The sequence below is a fragment of the Mizuhopecten yessoensis genome, unplaced genomic scaffold, assembly GCF_002113885.1.
Source record: "Mizuhopecten yessoensis strain PY_sf001 unplaced genomic scaffold, ASM211388v2 scaffold10567, whole genome shotgun sequence".
NCBI lineage: Eukaryota > Metazoa > Mollusca > Bivalvia > Pectinida > Pectinidae > Mizuhopecten > Mizuhopecten yessoensis.
Window position 1 is genome coordinate 91,179 of NW_018408611.1, and position 23,943 is coordinate 115,121.

General features: G+C 34.6%; 2 protein-coding genes across 2 annotated transcripts in view; both read right to left on the minus strand.

The window, feature by feature from the left end:
* Window positions 1-4,172: 4,172 nt before the first annotated feature.
* LOC110461117 lies at window positions 4,173-15,376 on the minus strand. Its single transcript, XM_021514422.1, has 6 exons — window positions 15,310-15,376; window positions 13,799-13,882; window positions 12,202-12,285; window positions 8,180-8,291; window positions 6,322-7,641; window positions 4,173-5,047 (listed from the first exon to the last, which is right to left on the minus strand). The coding sequence occupies exons 1-6, from the start codon at window positions 15,340-15,342 to the stop codon at window positions 4,617-4,619; spliced, it is 2,064 nt and encodes a 687-aa protein (XP_021370097.1). The 5' UTR covers window positions 15,343-15,376; the 3' UTR covers window positions 4,173-4,616.
* A 4,391-nt stretch (window positions 15,377-19,767) lies between these two features.
* Window positions 19,768-23,943, minus strand: part of LOC110461116 (ankyrin repeat domain-containing protein 50-like) — a 157,231-nt gene continuing 153,055 nt past the window's right edge. Inside the window, exons 17-18 of the mRNA XM_021514421.1 lie at window positions 21,636-21,719; window positions 19,768-19,815 (exon numbers count right to left, since the gene is read on the minus strand). Coding sequence (XP_021370096.1) covers window positions 19,768-19,815; window positions 21,636-21,719 — 132 coding nt within the window. The remainder of the gene's footprint in view (window positions 19,816-21,635; window positions 21,720-23,943) is intronic.

Below are 23,943 nucleotides of genomic sequence, written 5' to 3' on the forward strand. Positions count from 1 at the left end.
ACGCAATAATTATCAGTGTTCTTTAGCTATAATTATTAGGGAAACATTTCGTTTTATGTTCAATAAACATGTCAAATAAACGCCAACATAATGGTATCCGCAGTATTTGCATTAACGTACAAGAAAAATCCGTTTCTTTATCTGAATTAAAAATAACCTTCGAAAACAAACAACTCCATATATGTCACCGGATTAATAAAAAACGGAAGAATTATTCAACTATGCTTGTTGTCTAGCTAATTGGCGTTGGTTGAAAGGTCGATTGACTGGATTTGAACAATCTTTCCACTTTCAGGTCTTTATCTTACCTAAATTGACTTAAGCAATTTTTAAAGTCACAATAACGTGAGCTTATAAACAGACCATAAAGATCACCGATATATATATCAGCATTCTTGAGTTTACATTATTTTTCGAACATATGACTTTTAAATGCAGTAACTATTTTTGATGGGTAAAAACTAGTTTTTGTATAAAGTCAGGAGGTGAACTTATACACAGAACATAATGATCAATGAGATATTAGTCAGTATTCTTGAAAATTATTATGATACTATTTCCAGTTTTCGAACATATGACATTCTAAGGCAATCCAATTATTAAAATTCAAATCAAGATCACATTTAAAATCAAGGCATACTTTGCAGCAACATACAAGACACCTAAATTTTGTAGTGGTAAAAATACGGAAGCGTACAAATGTGTTAAGTACCAAACAATATGGCGTATATCATATGTCAATTAATCGATTGATTAACGAGATCAAGGTGGAAAAAACGTTCCACATCAACTGTCATAAAACACCTTCTTTACTTATAAACAATAACTTAAACGTTCATACGATACGTATCGAGGATCTTGAGAGTAATACTGTTTTCCATTTTCCCAAAATATAAACTTGATAGGTAAATAATAAGGTCGGATGAAGGTTAAATCAACATCAATTGTACACGCAATATTTGCAACACTATAAAGTGTATCCTATTTATATATGTCAATCTAAACATACGCCCGGAAGATAAAAATAGCACGCAGCTCACCTTAAAGACAGTAACCAACATCACACTCGGTAGTGAAATACGTGTACCTATTTAAAAATAAGTTCGATGATGCAGAAAATAAAGTTACAATTATTTCAGCACTATGGGAGATCAAGGTTCTTCTAAGACTCATTGTCTGAACGTAAGGTCTAACTAGTAAAACTCATTGAGCTAGGTTTTTCAGACATAAGTACGCACAAGATAAACTATGTCAGGACCAATTTCAGGTAGGACAAGAAGCAAAACTCGAGAACGCGATTGGTGTAACGATCTTCGCCCATGGTTCAGCCCTTTACATAGATAGCACAACTATTTAAACATATCTGTATTTTATTGTGACAAGCCCCAGGTCACTATATGATATTTTCAAATACCTAATATAAGTAACTAGGAAGTATAGGATACGTTTTTGCACTTATTCACGGGTGCCGTTTATTAAGGAACTCATATTAGATTATACAATGAACAATTCCTCACATCTCTCCAATTCTCTCATAACACTGTACATTAAAGGCGGACTTATGTTTGAACCCTGGGTACCAGAACTATCTGATGCATATCACGAGCAAAACAATACTTATCTCAATTTTTTAGTTCTGTAGTTTTGACAATAATAGAAATGAATCATGTTGAGAAAAACATCAATAAAAATAGCAACACTGATATAAACACTCCAGTGATCTCGACTGACGAACCTGTCTGAAGCTGTGTTTGACGTAGTTTCACAAAATGGCGGCTCTCATTCACACTCGCAACGTCCACGATCTTTGCCAAACCATGACCTTTCTCGTTCTCCCTAACTTTTCGACATCACTGAATTATTTGAATTTGAATAATAACCCTATTAAACATAAGAAACACTTGAACAAGAGTTAATACCGTTTGAATGGACACTGTGTCTGCAAATATGTGCTTGATAAATGAAGAAACTTTCAACTTTTTTTTAAACCACATTTACATTAGGGTGTACAAGTGTTCTTGGACAATGTGATGCAATACTGATACTATGTTTTTTAACGATGTATTTGTAAAGATAAAATTTCAATATTTAAAAATAATTTATGTTGAATATGCGATAACTAAAAATAATATACTAAAATTAGTTCGATGCTATGGCATATACTTCATTCCACCACTTGCTGAATCATTAAGTAAACCAATAACAAATAAAAGTAAAATTATTTATTCATTTATATAATAGTTACAATACCTTAGTATGCGGCAGTGCAATTATATTTTCAAAAATCACAATGAACAATGTCTTTGACCGTACTACAGGTTAATGATGTTAGTTAAGATTCCCATTTCGTCCAAAATGAAATGTTGTTATCAGCAAATCAACAAATAACTTGATACCGACTCGGTTTCTGCGGCGACTGCATCAATCCATGTTCGTTTTAAACGGACATGCCCCCGCGATGTGACGTCATTAATAAACGCCGTCACTAATCATGATGATAAAACATATTGTATTTTAAATGTTGTTTTATGATTCTTACAATACAAACTATGACCTAAGGTAAGTACATACTGACTACAAACTGTTTTATGTCCAGGAATTATTAAGGATGTACACTTCTTAGGTTTCAATCACGTTCAAGTCTTGTTTTGATCTTATGTAACGGGTTTTTGTAAAAATTATGATAGGTATCATAGCAAACACACATCTGAAAAACATGTAAAAAAAGTAGATGTCTGTTGGGTGTAGAACATTTTTTACAAGAGTTTTTAAAAAATGACCCATTTGGCGGCCATTTTGAAAAAGTGTATTTATCTGAATTTCTTGCGCTTCACAAAGGGCCAAAATGTCACCTTATTGACACTAGATTGATCACTTAAATTGTCATTGTGTCACCAATTTTAATTGTAGCAGGTTCAATTTTGCTGTACAACTTTATAATGTTCAATATGATTAAAATAATATGCAAAAAAATGGAAAGTTATATATTATTGATATTTTGTTTACATATTAGGGTAACTGAAGCACTTTTGATTTTTGACCCCGAAAAGGTGAAAAATAATAATGGGGCAAAGAAAGAAGCACACCGACCCCACATTTTTGTGGCTGTTTTAGAAAGAGAAACTCATTTTCTTTTGATTCATTGAATACAAAAAAAGTTTAATACAGTTTCTTTTTATATCAAGGGTTTAATCTGCAAAAAATGGTGAAAAATTTGCATTTTTTCATTAAAAAATAAGGGGTAGGGGTAACTAAAATCGCATTTCTGAGTAAAATGAATAAGAATAAGAAATTTTTATTTCCATAGTTTCAAAGAAAATAATATTTTTATCAATTCTACGAACATTCATACATGTACATATCTGATAACACACTTGGAAGAAATTGTATGAATTTGTTCTGCAAATGGTCAAAACCCAAAAAATCACCTAAAATCACATATTGTGTTTAATTGGTATCTTTGACCGATCACAGCACAAAAACGAACACACCGACATAAAGTTTTTTTGGCATTTACTACTATGCCATTAACTCCTTTTTCCAAAAAGCCATATAAGAAAAAAAAATTAATACAGTATTTCTAAGAGGTGTACATCCTTAAACAGCTTTTAGATGAGATTCAAAGGCATTATTAAAACCCACCTGATAACAGGTTCATGTCGTTTTCCTATAGTGTAGTGGGCCTATGAATAACATCTGAAAGCATTTTAATCCCGAACTACTTGAAACTAAAGATGCAGCACAATTCACATTTTTACAAGAAATTTTACATGTTGTCTGACTATGCCAAATGTATATAAGCGCTGTATAGGAATATTAACAACACATACAGCTGTCATTCTATTAATAAAAGGTACATACTAAAGCAATAATTATTACTGGAAGGAATAATAATCAATACAAATAAATATATGCTTTCGTCATCACTTGAGCCCACATTTTGGTTAATACTGTAAATCAGTTTGATCAACGATCCATTTATTTCTTTGTTTTTGTCTGTTTCAAATTAATATGATATTTTTATTCACAAAGTTTAAATGGCTTTGTAAAATGAATAAGAATGTGTTGACACTGTTATGAATTCGTTTGTTATATTCAACATTGATTTATAAATAAACTGCTTTCATAGTATATTATGAATTCTTAAGGGGCTTTATATATACACATTCCCTTATTTAATTTAATTTGCTCAGCAAAATCACACACATTATTATAGAGTCCCATAAAGTTCAAATTCAACATTACCATTGACAATGTAATTTCATAGAATCACATTCGAGTTTTGATAGCAAACAAAAACAAAACACAAAGTTTCCGGTATCAACACAGCTCTTTCACACTGCCGATATTACACTTTACTTGAATAGTCCTACCCAGGATCAATATTAAAATGAAAGATGCATACTGTGCTAAGAGAAGAAACTGTAAAAATAACAAAAATCATATATTTCGCTCAATTTCTAATATATAAGCAGGTATCCAGAGGAAAACAACTGTGAAGTAGAATGCTATCTATGTGGCACTAATGTATTGTACGTCACACTCATGGAAAAGTAGCTAGGGTGATATTTATCATGTATGCTATCTATGTGGCAATACTCTTTGGTACGTTTCACTCATGGAAATGTAGCTAGGGTGATATTTGGACCTAGTGCTTGCAACACTGCCTCGATTGGCGTCACAACTCCTGCTCTGTACTGGTAATTACTAACATTGGCGCTGCCAATTGCCATTCCGATACAGTGTAAAACCCCGTGAAGGTCCTTACAAAACACTCCAGAACCGGAGTCCCCTTTTTCAAAAAAGTTTGCACTCGGATGAATTCCTATAACCTGATATTGATCTTTCATTTCTACATCACCCACTCCACTCGGCAAACCTAGTGCAGTCGATAATGGCCTGACGTTAACACCAAACACACTTAAAGCTCCCCTCGTCACGTCGGTTTTACTTCCAAATTTTACCACATTTTGTGTAGAACCTAGGCCGTTGACACCTGCGACTGTTAGCATAGCTCCATTGTTGTACTCGGGCATTTCGTTAAAGCCTAGAAGAGATAAAATACTAGTACTATACTTGCCAGAAATCTTTCAAATATACTCGAGAAAAAAGTAACGCATTGTTTGTGGAAATTTAGTAAAGGTTATGCAAGATATTTCAGTTTAGCAACTTACTCTCTCCTTTCTTGATCAATCTATGAGAAAAGAATGATATTGTAACACAAGCGGCATAAACTCATTAGACGTCGACTGACACATTTGAAACAATCGGACCGGAAAACGTAAAGGAGACTCGTCAGTAAACAGGACACGTTTCCAATCAGCCAAGCGGTTAACTATAAACATGTGCATGGAAATATTACAGACGGAAATGGCGTCGCTTTTGATTAGGGTGCAGTCAAACGTAAGGACGCCGAGGCCTTAAGTTGAGACTCGCAACCGATTTGTGACGTTCTTGGTACACTCGCAGTCTGCAGTTATCAGTGACGTTGTTTACTATTCCCTTCGCCGTTTAACAACGGTGTCACATGTGAAACAGACGTTTCGCTCTGTTTTGACGTCGCGTCGTTACAGGAGAAACTCCAATTTTGAGATGTATATCCCTCAGTGTGCTTAACGTTAGCAACTCATATACCACATAAAACGTTGTCGGTTTTATATTTGGGCCTAACAACACTATGAGTCAATTAACAACAGTATTTAGAGCACTTATACCACCAATTCAAAACAAAGGTTGCGTTACGTTTTTTCCCTACATGCATTTCATTTTATGTTAGGATTGTGATAAAATTACTGGATGTGTTAAAATTCTTATTATTTAACTGATCTGATATCATCAATTGCATGCAACTATTATGAAGCTTACATTAATCATCGTTAATTTTATTGTGGTACTAAGGCAATAAAAAATTACGAAAAACTAACAGTAACAAAGAAAATATTGTAAATATATTGATGTTTTGTGAGGGATGAATATACAACACACAATATGATGCCTTAGTCATTGCTGGAAATCATGTCCAAACAATGCTACAAATATAAAATGAATGGATTGCCTTACATCAGCAGTTTGGCCATTGCCTTTTAAAATTGATACACATATGTGAACGTAACCGACGCTGTCTGATCCGTCATGAGATATGTGATCGTAAGCTAAAACATTTTGATTTTTTTTTTATATATTGTACTTTATTTTATTTATGTTCTATATTTTGTCCATTTTTTTTTGTGAGATGGATACAACAGCTTAACACATTCTTTGATAATCAAATAATCAATTGTATAATACTGTACAAAAACAAACGGACTGTAACATATATACCTGCATTTTTGTAGCTACTATGCAGTTCATTGGAGAATTGACCGGCGTTAGGTACCCTGGCAGTATCTGTCAACCTGACAACTGCAGCATCAACGCTAGGTTTACGGGTAGGATCAAAAATGGCTCTCTCTACAACTCCACAGGCAACGCCACCTTGAAATTGAGTTGCATCGGTTGATGGCTGTACGACCTCAACTGAATGTGTGGCACTAGCTGTGAAATCCAAAGTATATGTTGGTGAAGGGATGTCAAACAGAACGTGTGCACAGGTGAGAAAACCAAGATTGTTATTGTACCTAACACAGGGGCCAAGAGTACCACCAAGGTTTGGAAGAAGATTTCCCTGTGCGTTGTATTGGGGTGTCAACCGTCCAATATTGCAACCCATCTTGAGAGTTGGATGCGGCCACGTACTAGGCAGTGATCGGTAAACACTATGTTCGAAAAGACCTTCGCGCACATCAACATCTATATAGTCATCCTTGTCTATATGTAATCGCCTTGGAAATCTTTCTTCGCCAAGTGGGATGACGCCCTTGGTACTGCAGTATAGGACAACACAGTGTCTCTTCTCAATATCTGATCCATTCCTCCGATATTTTATGTGACTGCCAGTGATGATATTCAGGTTGCTATGTTTCTTCCAAAGAACCTGACGATGAATTTTTATGGCCTTTTTTGTTTTGTCAATAGCTTTTTCACATAAGTTCATTTCGATGTTTGGTTCGAAAATTGCTGCTTTTTGGACGACGTACGGATTACTGAGCTTCACCAAAGCCAGTCCGTTAAAGTTGTATTCAGATGCCTGAACCACATCTGGTGAATACACAATAAACACCCGTGAGCGAATATCGTCGTTTTCGTGTTTGTGTCCTGGAACGATTGCCGGTTGCAGTTCACAGTGTTTTTGTTTCAGCCTTTTTGCGAGCTCCAACATAAACACTTGTTCCATTTTTCTACTGAGTTGTATGTTTTGAAAACAACAACTGATATTGTCTTCTCCAGCACATTGTACCAACGATTCTGTAATTTCGGTTCTATCAAGAAACGTTGCTATGTATAATGCCGTTGCTTTCTCGACAGTTATTGCGTCCAATGTATCCCCAAATCTGTTTCCGGAGACTGTATATTGTTCATCCCATTTAATTCCATTCCAATTGTGCATAAGCTCTACCATTGTGGTAGTTCCATACACAGCCACTGAATGTAGAAGACTGGCACAGGAATCATCGTTTTGATATGTTGTAGCAAACGTCTTTTCCAACATATAGAAATCGTCCATGTTACGTTCCTTTACAATGTTCATGAACCACTTTGCATCTAAAACAATATTCATATTCGTTAATTGCACTTAAAAATAAACAAACGAAGGGGAAAATATTTGATTTTGATGATGAAACTGTATTGTTATATAGAAAACATTGATCTTGAATTTACGTATGATTATCAACGCGAAGAGTATTAATCATTAAGACGTATTTGTTTCTAAAAAGGAAGACAGAAACAGCGAGATAAAAAAACTGTCAACTAAGAATTCCTGCTCGAACTTGGATCATATTTTACTTCAATAGCTGATTCGAGGTTGGGTTTGATTACTGATAGCGAATTTAAGTACTCAAAAATAATCGATGATATCCCAGCGTAGTTTGTCTGAACACATAAAGACTAAGTAAAGACATAAAAACACATAATCGATTCCAAACAAACGATATAAGCAACAAGTTCATTATATATAAACGCTTATTTATTTTAACGGCACTTTGATCTTAAAATCTTTTTTAATAAAAGCAAATTTATTGACCTGTGGAACATAAATAACGGGTTTAAAATGAGAAAATTGAGTTATTTAATTTCCTACCATGTTTATAAGCAGTTGATATGTCGGATGTCATCGCCGAGTGTAGCCCTTTATCTGAATCAACTTCAGGATTATCCAATATTCCTTTAGATGGAAAATTCATTTGAATCCTCTGAAAGTATAATGCATATTTTCATTCATTGGTACATCATAACAGTGATAACTTTCAATGCAGTGAAGATGTAACAATAGGTTGTGACGATATGCCGTGAGGTTATTTTCCTTATTATTGATCAATAATTTCCGTCAGTATAATGTGACCGGGCGGAATGCTGTGCTGGGTGCTTTCGGCATGGTATTCGAGTGAGATAGCACTATTAAGTTGGCATCAGATCCGCGATACCACGAGGAGGCAAATATACCAATATACATTGTCTCATGCACTCATACACGCATGAATGCATACACAACACACATGGAGGCTCGACCTTAAATGACCTTAGCTGTTAATAGGACGTTAAACAATTCAAACCAAACCATCAGACAGTCTGTCTAATCCTTGGGGATACATACATTCCAAACTGATCCATACTTCCTAAAACTTCACAGGAGACTTATAGAACACAACTGGAATAGCTAAAACCAATCCCTGAAGGAAGATTAACCAGTCAATAAAGGAGACATTACCAGAAACACAGAAGTACATATAGCTCCATCCAAGAATGGTGGGATATATCGAAATTTTAAATTATATATGCATATCAACGAGGAAAATATCAGAATAAAACAGACTCAGATAATATTGAAAAAAACGTGGAAGATTATTATCAAAAAAGGCAACAGCAGCCAGAATTAGGTCAAAAGTTAAATGGTACGAAGAAGGGGAGAAATCAACAAAGTATTTGTTTTTGGTCTTGAACATTTAGAGGTAAAAAAACCTTGGACGTCATTTAAAAGGGAGGATGGAACATATACATATAAAATTGAGGATATATTAAAGAAACAAGTGGGATTTTACAAAACGTTATTTACAACAGAGGGGATAAACGAATTAGAAGCAAATAGACTATTAGAAAATGTTAATACAATGTTGAATGTAATGCAGAAAGAAAATGGTGATCATCTACCAACAGAGAAAAAATAACATTTGTAATAGATAATATAAAAAGTAACAAAGTACAAGGTGCTGATGGTATTCTTTCAGAGTTCTACAAAAAGTACTGGTACCTGATAAAAATGAACTAACAGAAATGATAACATATATTTGACAAACAAATGTTTTAACATATAGCCAGAACAGAGGCATCATCATGTTGATGTACAAACAAGGAGAGCGTGAGGAAATAAAAATTTGGCGTCTAATTACCCTACTAAACAATGACTATAAGATAATTACAAAACCAATAGCGGAGAATACCACATATCATACATCCAGACCAAAAAGGCTTTGTTAAAGGAAGAAATATTGAAGAAAACATACGACTAATTCAACATAATATAGAATACTCAAACCTAGAAAGAGTTGGGGGTGGGATATTGTTTTTAGTCCGGAAAAAAACTTTTGATCTAGTTGAATGGACATGGGTACGCATGTGTCTTAAAAAATATGGTATTGCAGATCAGCTTATTCAATGGATAGAAATGACGTACATTAACTCACACAGTCAATTACTAACAAATGGGTTTATATCAAACTTTTTAAAAAATTGGTCGTTCCGTAAAACAGGGCTGTCCGCTCGCCCCGTTAATCTATATTATGCAAGCTGAGCCATTAGGTGGCAGAGTACAGTAGAAATGGCTTGACCCTAAAAATAAAGGGCATGTCTCGGATAAACATGGATAGCGGATTCATCCTGCACAACACACCTACATATATATATATATTTATAAACTACATTTTTAATAGGTGTTTTTTAGAAGAACATTTTTTTTTTCAAAAAGTGATTTCCCCAGATTTGGGACTTCTGAAAACCATGGTTACCACATCAAAAAACACCAAAATATGCAAAAAATCATGATTTTTAACCCAGAATTTGACCCCCGCAAGTAGAATTGTTTTTCTTAAAACCTGTCTGAAATTAAATATCGCCTACTCGGTAACAGAAATACTCACGTTTTAGCATAGGTCATTCCGGTGGATTTTTCACAATATTTACACATGTGCTGAGTACAAAAATAGACTACATGAAAAGCTAGCTTTTGTTGTGTAGACACAGATTCGTAAATGCCCAAAATTGTAGTCTCAAACCAAATTCGACTTTTCTTTTTTTTAAATTATGAAGCCCACATAGTCCACTTCATCATGTATATGCCAATTTTAGTGCTGATTTTTTTTTTAAATTTTGATACATGTTATATTACAGGGGTTATTCATTGTATAAAAATATCACCCATGGCCACCGTACGCTACTGTACTCTGCTACCTTATACATCCCTTTTTTTCCCCAAAAATTCAATCAAAACCTTTTAAATGTCTGGAAAATGACACAATGAACAAAAAGATGTATCCGTTTCCTTTCTCACTTTAAAAGTGACCGAGTAATATGAATTCTCCTGCTAGGTGATTTTTTACCAATTCTGCTCTCAAACTACCAACAAAGGGAGGTAATCTGAAAAATTAAAACTTGAATAACTTTGTAGTTTTCAGGAATAATTTTTTTTTTGGGGTAAAATATGATGCTTTAAGATCATGTGCATGTGAAAAACAAAACAGAACAGTGATACAAGGATGTTTCTGTCTTGTGTGATGACGTCATAGTTACTGTGATGTCATCATAACTATGACGTCATCAATGGGCATATGTGACATCATCAAGGCTCACTGATATCAAAATGAATACCAGGAAACCCATCACAACAACAAACTAGAAACAGACACACTTCCCGTAACCGATGAACAGCACAAAACTGTCAGATATTCTGAAACATCAGACAAATGACACCATAGCAACCGTTGTTTACTTTCCTCGCCTAGAATTGACAGTGACCCCAGACATTGGTCATTTTACATATTTCACTAGAAAAAAAAGTTTTCTTCAGCTGTAATTATGGAAATAAAATTTATTGACATTATTGACTTTGTTAATTTAATCTGTAAGCTGAATCAAGTGGAAAAAAACATATAAAATAGTGTAATTAGAATGAAAACAGATATTTTACCCATTTTCAATAAATACAACTTTATGTGTTAGTTACCATGGATACCGGGTGCTGAACTAAGTGAAACAGACTGAAATCTGGTCTGAATGCATCAGGAGATAGCCTGTTAATTATTTGTTGTTTGGTATCAACTTTACCAATTACACAATTGACACATATGTGATGAAGTGTGAAGTGCCTGTGAAAAGGGCGAGTTAACCCCTCTTTATACATTCACAGGTAATAGGCTAGTGACCTATATATTGACCTTTATATGTAACTTTTTAAACGTTTTGAGTAGTTTTAAGCAATAATGAATGAAAGTGAAGCTGAATAAAGCATAAAAAGGCTTTTTTTCAGAAAAAATCAATGTCTGTGTGTATAAGGTGGCAGAGTACAGTAGAAATGGCTTGACCCTAAAAATAAAGGGCATGTCTCGGATAAACATGGATAGCGGATTCATCCTGCACAACACCTACATATATATATATATTTATAAACTATATTTTTAAAACGAACCTATTATTTTTAAAGAACTTTATGAAATCAGGCATTTTTAAAATAAATGACATTTGGGATGAAACTAACAATGGCTTTATTTCATCAGTAGCACTACTACAAAAACTGCATCAAAAGGAAAAGTGGATCTCTGAATTTTCTAGAATTAAACAATCTATACCTAAGGTTTGGACAACAAAATTAAAAACAAATATCTATGTACAAGATGACAGTAACTTTGCTATATAAGGAACGGTGTTTCATTTTGTTATCGTTGTGTGGTTTCCTAATAAAAATTACCAACATAGTTTGTGTCATGACCTCACATTTCTCTTGTAACTAGTCATGTGTTCATATCGAGATACCAAATGTTGACAACATGGACTCATTTTACGTACTTAAGAACAAATATTGTAATGCATATGTCAATATTATGAACAACAAACCTCTTTCGGATCTGCTCCTTTGTCCAACAACATCTTAACGATGTCGGTATTGCCTTGATGTGCTGCTTGATACAATGCACCAGACTGGATAAACAAACAACATAATATCAGTAAACAAAATGAGATTTAAAAAGGATAATGTTATTATAACAGGTCTACAGCATCGATTTGTAAAATACATTATTTGTGATATCATTATTTTTGTTAAATTTGTATGTAGTTTATTTATAAACAATCATAGGTTGTAAGTTTGTTACGCGTTAATGACATTTTTGAAGACTAACGGATACAGATCAATGTTTATCTCATCGAGTAAATATCTCGTCACCAACATCACTTTGTATTTTCCTTATTAAAGTTTGTTTAAGTGACTTGTGACTTTTATTACCAAATCATAATAAATGAAACAAATATGTATGATTTTAAACATTCAAATGCTGTGTGATTATAACGCAAACACTATTTGATGACTAAGTAAAAAGTCTAGATTGACGTTTAACAAATAATTTCCCAGCATGTCATCGTGATAATCAACGTTAAATGTCACGTATTATGTAATCAGAATGTTCTAGAAAGACAATTAAAATTATCAACGGGATCGTTTCCTGTGTCGTAAGGGTATCAAAGGATATGCGATCAAGTAAGAATTCAAGAATTACACCATTTATTTTTTAAAAGCAATGGACATCATTCGGAATTTTCCTTTTAAAAGAACATTTTCTGTTATTCATTTTGTTTATATGTTACACGGGACTGCGATCAAAGGATGGACTTTCCATTGGGTTACAATGATTTTTGCATCAGAAAATTATGTCAACGTGTTGTGTATAAAGAACGATGTTTTATTTGGTTTTAGTGTTGTTTTGCACTAATGTTTTCAATAATAATTCCCTATTTACGTTTTCGCTTGAATCTACAGAAAATAAAAGATATTGTTCTTTTCCTGGTACCACATATTTTCTCCCCCTCTAAACTAATACATATTAATACATTTTACAATAGTTGACATCAAAAATTCTTTTACAAATCTAAATGTATAACTTTAAAACACACATTTATCAATGCCAATATGACCATTAGATACTGCCTCTGTTAAGGGATAAATCTGGACAAAAGTAACATCAAATATGTAACGAAATACAAGACAATCAGAGTCGGTATTGTAAGACACATATACTGAAAGCGGATTCGTTTCTGATGTAATGAGAGTTAAAAAAATAACGCTAAGAGATTTGATCAAAATCAGCTAATGTTCAATTTTAGTTTATAAATAAAGAAATATATGCAGTCATAAAATACACGGGATTTCAAACAAAGCGTGGCATTAACGACCATAACAATAAATGTCTGCATGAGAAAATAAGCCTAGCATTGCAGTTTTAGCATGTTTGGAAAAACGACCGGTGTTTCATTTTGTTATCGTTGTGGGGTTTCCTAATGAAAATGATACAAAATCGTTGGTGTCATGACCTCACATTTCTTTTCTTTTAACTTGTCATGTGTTCATATCCAGATAAAAAAAATGACAACGTGGAATTATTTCACGTACTTAACAACAAATGTTGTAACGCATATATCAATATGATGTAAAACAAACCTCTTTCGGATCTGCACCTTTGTCCAACAACATCTTAACGATGTCGGTATGGCCATTACATGCTGCTTGACACAATCCTTCAGACTGGATAAAAAACAGCATTATACCAGTTAACAAAATGAGATTTAACAAAGATAATGCTATTATTTCAAGTCTGCACAATCGCTTTGTAATATACATTATTTGTGACATCATTATTTATGTTAACTTCCTATGCGATATATTTATAAACAATCATAGGTTTATTAGTTTGATAGCGTTAATGACATTTTTGAAATCTAACGGAGATATATTAATGCTCATCTGATCGAGTCAATATCGTGTCATTAGCATTACTTTTTTCCCCGTTATTAATGTTTGTTAAAGTGACTTGCTAGTTATTATTACAAAATCAAAAAAAGTATAATAACATATGATTTTAAACCTTTAAATGCCGCATGATTATCACGCAAACACTATTGATGACTTAAAAATAAATCTAGATTAACGTTTTACAAATAATTTTCCAGCATGTCGTCCTTAATATTCAACGTTACATGTCATGTGCTATGTTATTAGACTAATCTGGTATACAGTATTTTGTTGTAGTGGTTATTGTTACCGATTTTTGAAATAATCATTCGGTATTATAGTTAAGGCTTGAAAACAACTTAAAATAATAAAAAGTGTTAGTGCCCTGGAATTACATCTTATTTCTGACTCTTAACTAATTCATGGCTATTTATAGAACAAACTTTGATTACATTGATTTATTTACAAACCTAAATATAACTTTAAATGACACATTTACAAATGACAATATGGCTGTACATGCAGCCTCCATCAAAGCATTACGCTGTACTGAAACATACCCGTAACAAAATGCAAGATATTGTCAGAGTCCGTCCAGTAACACGCATAAAATGTACATGGAGTAAGTTCTGGTGAAGTAAGTGGTTGAATTATAACTTTAAGGAATTTGATCAAAATCAGCTAATGCTCATTTTGATCAAGTTGCAAAAAATAGATATATTCGTAAATATACCCTACACAGGATTTACAAAAAATAAGTTGGCATTATCGACAATCACAATGAATATGTGCATATGAATATATGCTTTTTATTGTTGTAGTATAATGTATGGAATACCGAACGACAATTCAGTTTGCTGTCCTTCTGTTGAACTTAAATTCCAAGCATGTCATCATTAACATTTTATCAAGTTTACAATATCAATTTATTCATAGAAAGCGTGGCTTTAACAACCATAGCATTTAATATCTGCATAAAAATACAAGCGTATCATTGCAGTATTAGCATGTTTAGAAAAACGACCGGTGTTTAATTTTGTTGTCGTTGTGTGGTTTCCTACTGAAAATGAGCAAAATAGTTTGTGTCATGACTTAACATTTCTCGTCTTTTAACTTGTTATGTGTTCATATCCATATACTAAATGTTGACAACATGGAATCATTTCACGTATTTAAGAACAAATATTGTAACGTATATATCAATATGATATAAAACAAACCTCGTTCGGATCTGCTCCTTTGTCCAACAACATCTTAACGATGTCAGTATGGCCATTACTTGCTGCGTCTTTCAATGCATCAGACTGGATAAAAAAAACCCATCGTATCATTAAACGAAGTGAGATTTAACAAGGACATTTTTTTTAATTTCAGTTTTTCAGCATCGCTTTGTGAAATACATTATTTGTGACATCATTATTCTTAATTAATTTGTATGAGCTTTAAAAACAAGTATAGGTTTATTAGTTTGATACACGCTAATGACATTTTTGAACTCTAACGGACATAGATTATTGCTCATCTCACAGAGTAAATATCGCGTGACCAACATAACTTTGTATTTTCCATCTTAATGTTTGTTTTAGTGACCTGTGACTTTTTCTGACCAAAATAAACAAAAAAATCTCAATATATGATTTAAGACTTTAATAGGCAGTGTGAACATGACGCAAACACTGTTGATTTGTTGATGACTGATTATCAAGTCTATATTGACGTTTTACAAATAATTTCCCATGATGACATCATTAACGTTCTCCTTGTCAATATACAAAAAGATGAAAGCTGCGTAAAACTAGTAGGCACCACTAGCATTTTTTTTATTAAGGTGCAGAGAATAATTCAGGAAGTTATCTTGAACGTTTTTTCAGTAATAGCTCGGAAACGCCACCGGATGCATGTACAGACTGACTGTCTGACAGGCTAACGGAACCTTTTTGTATCTTTTCCGCCAACTTCGTTGAGCACTACAAATAGCAAATGTTTAAATAGGTGCAGCAAATATGTTTTGGTGGCTTTTGTGTACCCAAATGAAGGACATATTGAGCAAATTCCGTATTCTGCAGGGAAATACCAGATTGGTTGCCTATTTCAACATGCAATGGTACATTCTTGTAACAGCGGGTATATTTTCTTCTGAGTCCCCGACCTGCGTGCCGATTTGTTATGACTTCATAATAAAATAGTGTCGAAATAAAACCATGATGTCTCCGGGTTGGTCAGTTCACGGAAATTGCGATTTCAATAAGTGCATATTATCAAGGTCCATGATGCTATACATTTGTTTTCTGTTACCGACCCCTATACTGTTATAATGCCAGTGACAATATAATATTGACGACGTTAGTACTTTGATATTGATAAGAAATCATGTAAAAGGAACACTCGAAGTATACGCGGTGAATTTTGAACACTAGGTATTGTTCCAAATCCATTATTTGGTCTTGCAAGTTAGTTTTTGGTTATATGTTATAAGATATTGCAATAATGCATGATATTTCCGTTAATTATAAAACATGTCTGCAATAGAATATACACGCATAATTATGTCATTTTATATATTGAAGTCCGAGTATATCAAAACAACCAGACATAGATAAAAGCAAATATGATATAGTCGATCTCTTGTCAACAACTTTGCTTGATAATAAACGTTTTTCTTTCATAGCTTCACTCTGTGTTTGTTACATTATAAACACACACATTGTATGGTGTATATTTTCACTAGGTGCTTATTACAATATTAATGTTAATATTGTATGGTGTATATTTTCGCTCTGTGTTTGTTGCATTATTAACGTTAACATTGTATGGTGTATATTTTTGCTCTGTGTTTGTTGCATTATAAACATAAACATTGTTAAGTGTATATTTTCACTCTGTGTGTATTACAATATTAACGTACACATTGTATAGTGTATATTTTCACTCTGTGTCTATTTAACGCGCATATTGGAAAAATATGTTTGAACGGAACTGTTTTGCATACCCCCATAAATATTTTAAAGATGCATTTTAAATATTTTATTTATTTCTATTTCATAAGAACAAATCTTGTTTTTTATGTAAAAAGCAATGCACCGTCCTGAAAACAATTTTAATAGAACAGCCTTTTTCGCGTGTCACTGTTTCACTGTCGCTGAGGGGACTGGTCGACGAGCCGGGATGTGTTACTCTCGCTGAGGGGACTGGTCGACGAGCCGGGATGTGTCACTGTCGCTGAGGGGACTAGTCGACGAGCCGGGATGTGTCAATGTCGCTGAGGGGACTGGTCGACGAGCCGGGATGTGTAACTGTCGCTGAGGGGACTGGTTGTCGTGCCGGGATGTGTTACTGTCGCTGAGGGGACTGGTCGACGAGCCGGGATGTGTCACTGTCGCTGAGGGAACTGGTCGACGAGCCGGGATGTGTTACTGTCGCTGAGGGGATTGGTCGACGAGCCGGGATGTGTTCATGTCACTGAGGGGACTGGTCGACGAGCCGGGATGTGTCACTGTCGCTGAGGGAACTGGTCGACGAGCCGGGATGTGTTACTGTCGCTGAGGGGATTGGTCGACGAGCCGGGATGTGTTACTGTCGCTGAGGGGACTGGTCGACGTGCCGGGATGTGTCACTGTCGCTGAGGGGACTAGTCGACGAGCCGGGATGTGTCAATGTCGCTGAGGGGACTGGTCGACGAGCCGGGATGTGTAACTGTCGCTGAGGGGACTGGTTGTCGTGCCGGGATGTGTTACTGTCGCTGAGGGGACTGGTCAACGTGCCGGGATGTGTTACTGTCGCTGAGGGGAATGGTCGACGAATCGGCATGCGCTAATGTCGCTGAAGGGACTGGTCGACGAGTCGGCATGTGTTGATGTCGCTGAGGGGACTGGTCGACGAGCCGGGATGATTTGACCTGCTTCGCCACTTGCAACAAACGCTAGTGTAGAGGACATCGATTTCTTCTGTTCTGTTGAAAAGTACCTGCTATAAGATCTTATAGCAGACTCGCTTTGTTGGCCCGACATGAACATGATGTGCCTTGACTCAATTACACAGTCATGCATCCCCTGTATTGCTGTGGCACGGAGAAAGGGTGCGGTGTATTTTTTTCCGTTTTAGCACCCTTACAAATATCGGCCATGAACACACAGAAGGCACGAGGCGCTATCGGTTTACTTGTGAACCATATTTTACACTTAGACGTCGCTTTTTTGCTAGAGTGGTTAAATTACTTTTGTGCCATGGGATCAGTATTTTCTATGAAGAGTCGTAACATCGCCACTATACATTTGCTTCCCGTTTGGGGCCTTTGTTGCGTTTCGTGGCAAATTGTGACAAATTCTCCGTTCTCATCACTTTGAAACTTAAAGGAATTCAACCCTAACTGATGATGGAACCCTATCCCGCGACTGACTAAATGTATAGACAGGGAATACCTAGAAATCGTGTCGGAGGATAATCGGGAAAGTGTGTGATCCACTCAGGTAGGTGGCTATTGATGCTTTGTCATCTTTCTCAATGATATCCTTATGCTTTTTGGGTCGTGAAACACCAGTTTTCATGCAGGTTTTCAGAAGACCGTCGAAAGTATAGTTGGCTATTTAATATTTACCCTTCTTTCACCGTCGTTTTTAAAAATTGTAGTTACTTGTCTTTCATTAACTTTATCTTTATTTTGTATTTTTTTAACGTTTTTGGGCCTAGCCTTGCTGTAGAATTTTGTGAATACAGTAGCAAAGTCTGTTTCTGAGATCAAATTCATGTCGATATGATGCCTGTCACCTCACGATTCCAATCTGCAAGGAATATAAATGAGATCATATTTAGTAACTGTTTAAATTAATCCCAAATTTAGCCTGTGATTATTTTTATAACTAAAAAACTCGGCGACCAGAGATGTTCCTTTGTGTAATAGTGAAATGGTCAGTATATTGCTGTATTTGAAAAATGCAATTACTGTTTGTTTTACTGTTTGTACTTTGTACATGGTTACACAGAGTGTGAAAGAACTACGAATGAATTCTTTGCTTTGCCTTGATAATTCGATTGACACAGGCACCTGATATCTTTCCTATGTATTAGAGCCTATAGGGCCTACCTAATAGCCGTAGTCCCCATGCTGTGTTCCGTTACGTTGACAAGGACAGGTTTGCAGATTCAAACCCTTTTATATCCTCCTCTGTTGTTATGCTAAATCTTTGGGAGGAGGTGACAGCGTCACAGGGGCTGGTAATATCAATACTGTTCCCGGTGCCGGACTTTCAGGGGCAGGCATACTTGAATCAGCAGGAATGGCCAGCTCCAGATTCGTCTCTTTGGTCATCAGTGCAGTTATTTCACTTGATGATAAAATCTCTCCAAAATCCATGGTTTTCAATAACAAGTTAAATCCATCACTGCATTCAAAGTCTCCATATTCTAGAGACACGTCCGTAACATCGCTGTCAGACATATTGGCTCGAGTTAGCAGACGACGGTTTTTTAACGCTGAATATGCGAACTTAGTGAGATTTCTTATTGATCAATTTATAGTTGTTGCGCACAGATTTAAAAGGAAAAAACGTTAAAATTTTAAAACCATTAATAAACAATATCGTTTTTTTGTGAGGAGGGGGGATAACTGTTGTTTATATATAGTGAGGTCAGAGGTCATAAACAGTACAGGAAGTACTGTAAATATTACTACACACTTGCTTTTATTGAGGCATAACAACATTTTGAGTTGGTACTGTTATCAAGAGGGACTGCAATACAAATGTAAATATTACATTATAAACGGAAACAATGCCTGGTAATTATCTTCACTCTGTGTTCATTACATTATAAACATAAACATTGTATGGTGTGTATCATCACTCTGTGTTTATTACATTATATGAGTATATGAAGTCATGTCACAAAACCTATGAGCTATAATAGCATTGACGGTTATAAAAGAGTTGACTATATGCATTACTGTTGTGAAAACAGAATTTCTGTATTAAGACAGAATAACACACTATATTGTTTCATGTTTTGTGTGATTGCAATAACAATTTTGCATTTCCGTTAAATTTATGCTACACGAGAAGATAAAAGTATAATTATTACGTAATAAGGTATGTTATTTATGAACGGTGATTCAATGATATATGGAGGTGGTTTTACTGAACGTTTTTGATAATTGCTTTACTTAAATTTACTTAACATAACAAACGAGGCTTTTGTCGTTGTTTTATATCTTTTCTCTCTAAACTTATCATGTATATATAGATAATAACCGTTAGCATATTAACAATATCAGTACGACTTTTTCATGCCGCTTTCTGCAAACACTAAAATGAAATGAAAGATCCTTAGGATTTGCGTCTTTGTCAAACAGTATCCAAACTATGTTGGTAAAGCTATAGTCTGCTGAATAAACAATCATAGTATCCTTTAAAATACAAATACAAGTTTTCATCTGTAATCTTTCAAATTTGTGAATAACTTGTGTGCGTTTCATAATACGCAATCGTTGATTCTTTTTTTAAATAGTTGAAGGAAGGACATTATTATCAATGCAAACGTTTTAAACACTTGTTACTATCATTTTTTAGTTTAATAATTTGTGGAGAGTTCCTTTAAAGTGAGGTATCAAAGCAAAGCATACCAGATCCAAAAGCTACATGACAGCCTTAAGAGGATCATAATACAATCAAGGCATTATACATTTATTTCACCTCCGAATAAAAATAATTCTTGTTTACACGTTGCAATATCTGACAGGCTTTACCAAATAAATATCATGCATCTTGATTTTAATTGGTATTCAAATTCGGACATGTAGGGAATCAACATTCAATTTTGCAAGTAAACAGTCCTGTATCGGAACATTGGGATTTCTGGACAAATATGGTACTGGTGTAGATGTCTCTAAATCGTGTGTTGGTTATAAGAGAATCCGAATGAATAGAGCAAGATGATTTAAAATAGCATTATATAAAGTTAAAACATGCGGCTCTGATTTAAATTTGTAATAAAATTTGAATTTGAAGTTTTAATATTAGATTGTAAACAAAAGGTTCCTACTCTGCTTAGAACCAATTCGACTTCGATAGATTTGTTTCAGGATTGCTAAATTCAATTGATGTTCAATTGGATCTAGTAATTATCAATAGATACATCATATAAGTTTTTTTACACTTACATAGAACGTAGCAAACGGGATAAAAATGGAAATTCTGCGATCAAACCAGACTACTTTATGAAGTTCCGGGAAACCGAACACAGTGTAGCATTTCTGTTGTTTGATTCATGTCTGCATTAAGCCATATTCTTGTTATGTTTAAGTAATGTTTTAAAGAATAAAGAACGTTATTTTTAATGGTTATGATAATATTTCAAGTTGTGTTTTTTCACGTCCGATCGGGTAATCGAACTCCGGCTGCCTTAGTTAAAGGCGAGGGTGTTATCTACTGCGTCACCCGACCACTTTTTGGTTATTTAAATGTGATGTTGGACTATCGCACGTCCGCCCCTATCCGTTTTCAATTTATTGCAATAAGTTTGTGAAATTAAACTAGCAAGAGCAGAAAAAACAAACCTCCTTTGGATCTGCTCCTTTGTCCAACAGTAGTTTTATTATGTCAGTATGGCCATGGTAAGCTACGGCTGTCAATGCTTTGGACTGGATGAGAAAAAACAACATTTATCAGTGGATAAAAAGGGATTAAACTAAGATAATTCTGCCGTGATAGTATCAACAATATCGCTTCCTAATAAACATAACTAATATACTTGACAACAGTGTTCACATTACGTGTTAAATAAAAATAGAGAATTGAAAAAAAATTAAGGGTTAAGGAATGTAAATATACAATGTATTCATGACATAGAGTTTGTGATGGCTATTTTTTTAATTGATTAAATGTCATGTTAAATGCATATCTGATATAGTTGATATCCTGTCAACTACATCGCTTGGTAATATACAATGTTCCCTTTTCCTTATTAATTTTGGTTCAAATGACCGATGATTATTAGTATACAATCAGAAACAATATTTCAATACATGATTTAAAATGTATATATGCTGTGTGATTATGTGGCAGATATTGTTGACGAATTATTGATATGTCTTGATCTTAATATAAGTCGTTTCTAATATAAATATATAGTATTCTACTTTCGGGTTTCTCGCGAACTTCCTGTATGTAAGTAAGATAATCACAGATATATTTTACTGCTTCAGCTTGTAACATTCGTCTTATATTGACACACACTGGATTGATATGGAACAACCACACACACACATATAAATATACAGGTAAGTAGTGAAAGATAGGACGGTAATGAACTTGTAAGTAGTACTATAATATATGATATACGTGATACATCATCAGCTAGTCCGGATTTGTTTCCACGTAGCCTCACGTGTATAATTATCACTAGTACTGTATACATTTCGAATCGATGGGCGTATAGGTTTTCTACTTTGGTAATTCATATATCTATAATTTAAAAAATGTTTTCTACTACACTACACACGTGGAGGCATACGATCCCCATGTTTCACGGTGGTGTTTTTTTTGTCCGCCACTGTGACTACACGTTCAGTCCCCGACCAGCACTCCACGGTGGAATGTGACTCCACACTACACCGCTACTCCGCTATTGAACCGCGTGCAGGGAACGTGGAGGTCGTATAGAGTCCTAAAACGACACAAGGTATTCATAACGTGGAGGGATTGTATATTTAAGACACCTACTCTCCACAATGGTGCCATCCCTTTCCACTTTCCAACAGCTACACAGTCAGGCTTGGCATGTTAAGCTGTTTGAATATTGACTTTCGTTAGTATATACGTAACGGTAGATATATCAGGGATTTATTTAACGCATCACTTTTGGTATCAGTATTTTTTTTCATTTATATTTGAATATGAAAGCAACACTTATCCTGAGTGAGGACAAATCTATAAAAAAGCGTTACTGTATTATATGATTTTTCTTGTTTGGAATTATTTGGATCGGTGTTTTCTTTTGTCAGGCCGATTGAAGTGATTGAGTTGCTCACTACGCGCACCCTTGCCGGGTACCCCTATCGGTATAGTACGGAATGACCAGTTCTTACCAAAAAGGAATGTTCAAATATAGCATTATTACCGAAATAACGGAAATCATACCAAAACGACAGTCACACTATGCCGCATTTAATCAAACGATTTTTTATGAAAAAAATATTGTGATCTTGTTGTATATAGGTATTGTTTTATCATCTAATATGTATTATGTTGCGTAACAATAGGTGCACTTTGATATGTTTTCTACAGCATTTTCAAATATGAAGGTCAAGATCATTTTATCTCCAATCAAAATTTAACTTTTTTTCAAGAACTACAATTTCACGAGAATATGTTCAGTACGGAGAAGTTTTTCAAAGAAAAAAATCCACTCATACACTTCATTGATTTTTTCAGAAAATGAAATGCCAACAATCCATACCACAATAGAAACACTATTGATATTACTAAAATAACTGCTCTATTGAACACGAATTGATTTTAGTTATATTAAACAAGAAAAGCAAGAATGAAAAACAAAAGAAAAAATATATCTATATATCATGCTCTGCTGTGCGTCGAACCTCTTACCTCTATGCTTTGGGATACATAATCTACGTACTACAGTTGTGGGATTGCACAACTTTACACGATGTGCGGTGTGTGAACGGTGTGTGCACGATGGGCGAACGATAAAAAGCTGGACGATCATTGCTTGCGCACATCTGTGCGCACGATGGACGGACGTTGTGCGATAACAATCGTGGTTGGTGTAAATTGAGGAATGCCTTAACAATTTATACGGTTTCGTGTTTAAACATATAAACTTGATGTTTACGTATGTTTCTA

What these genes read in the sequence shown, in the direction of transcription:
- LOC110461117 (XM_021514422.1), bottom strand. Translation starts at nt 15,342, where the DNA reads ATGTTGTTGGACAAAGGAGCAGATCCGAACGAG. An exon ending in AAGGAGCAGATCCGAACGAG is followed by an intron (nt 13,883 to 15,309) that starts GTTTGTTTTATA and finishes TTTTTTATCCAG; the next exon opens with TCTGAAGGATTGTGTCAAGC. An exon ending in TAGTAGCTACAAAAATGCAG is followed by an intron (nt 5,048 to 6,321) that starts GTATATATGTTA and finishes TATCTCTTCTAG; the next exon opens with GCTTTAACGAAATGCCCGAG.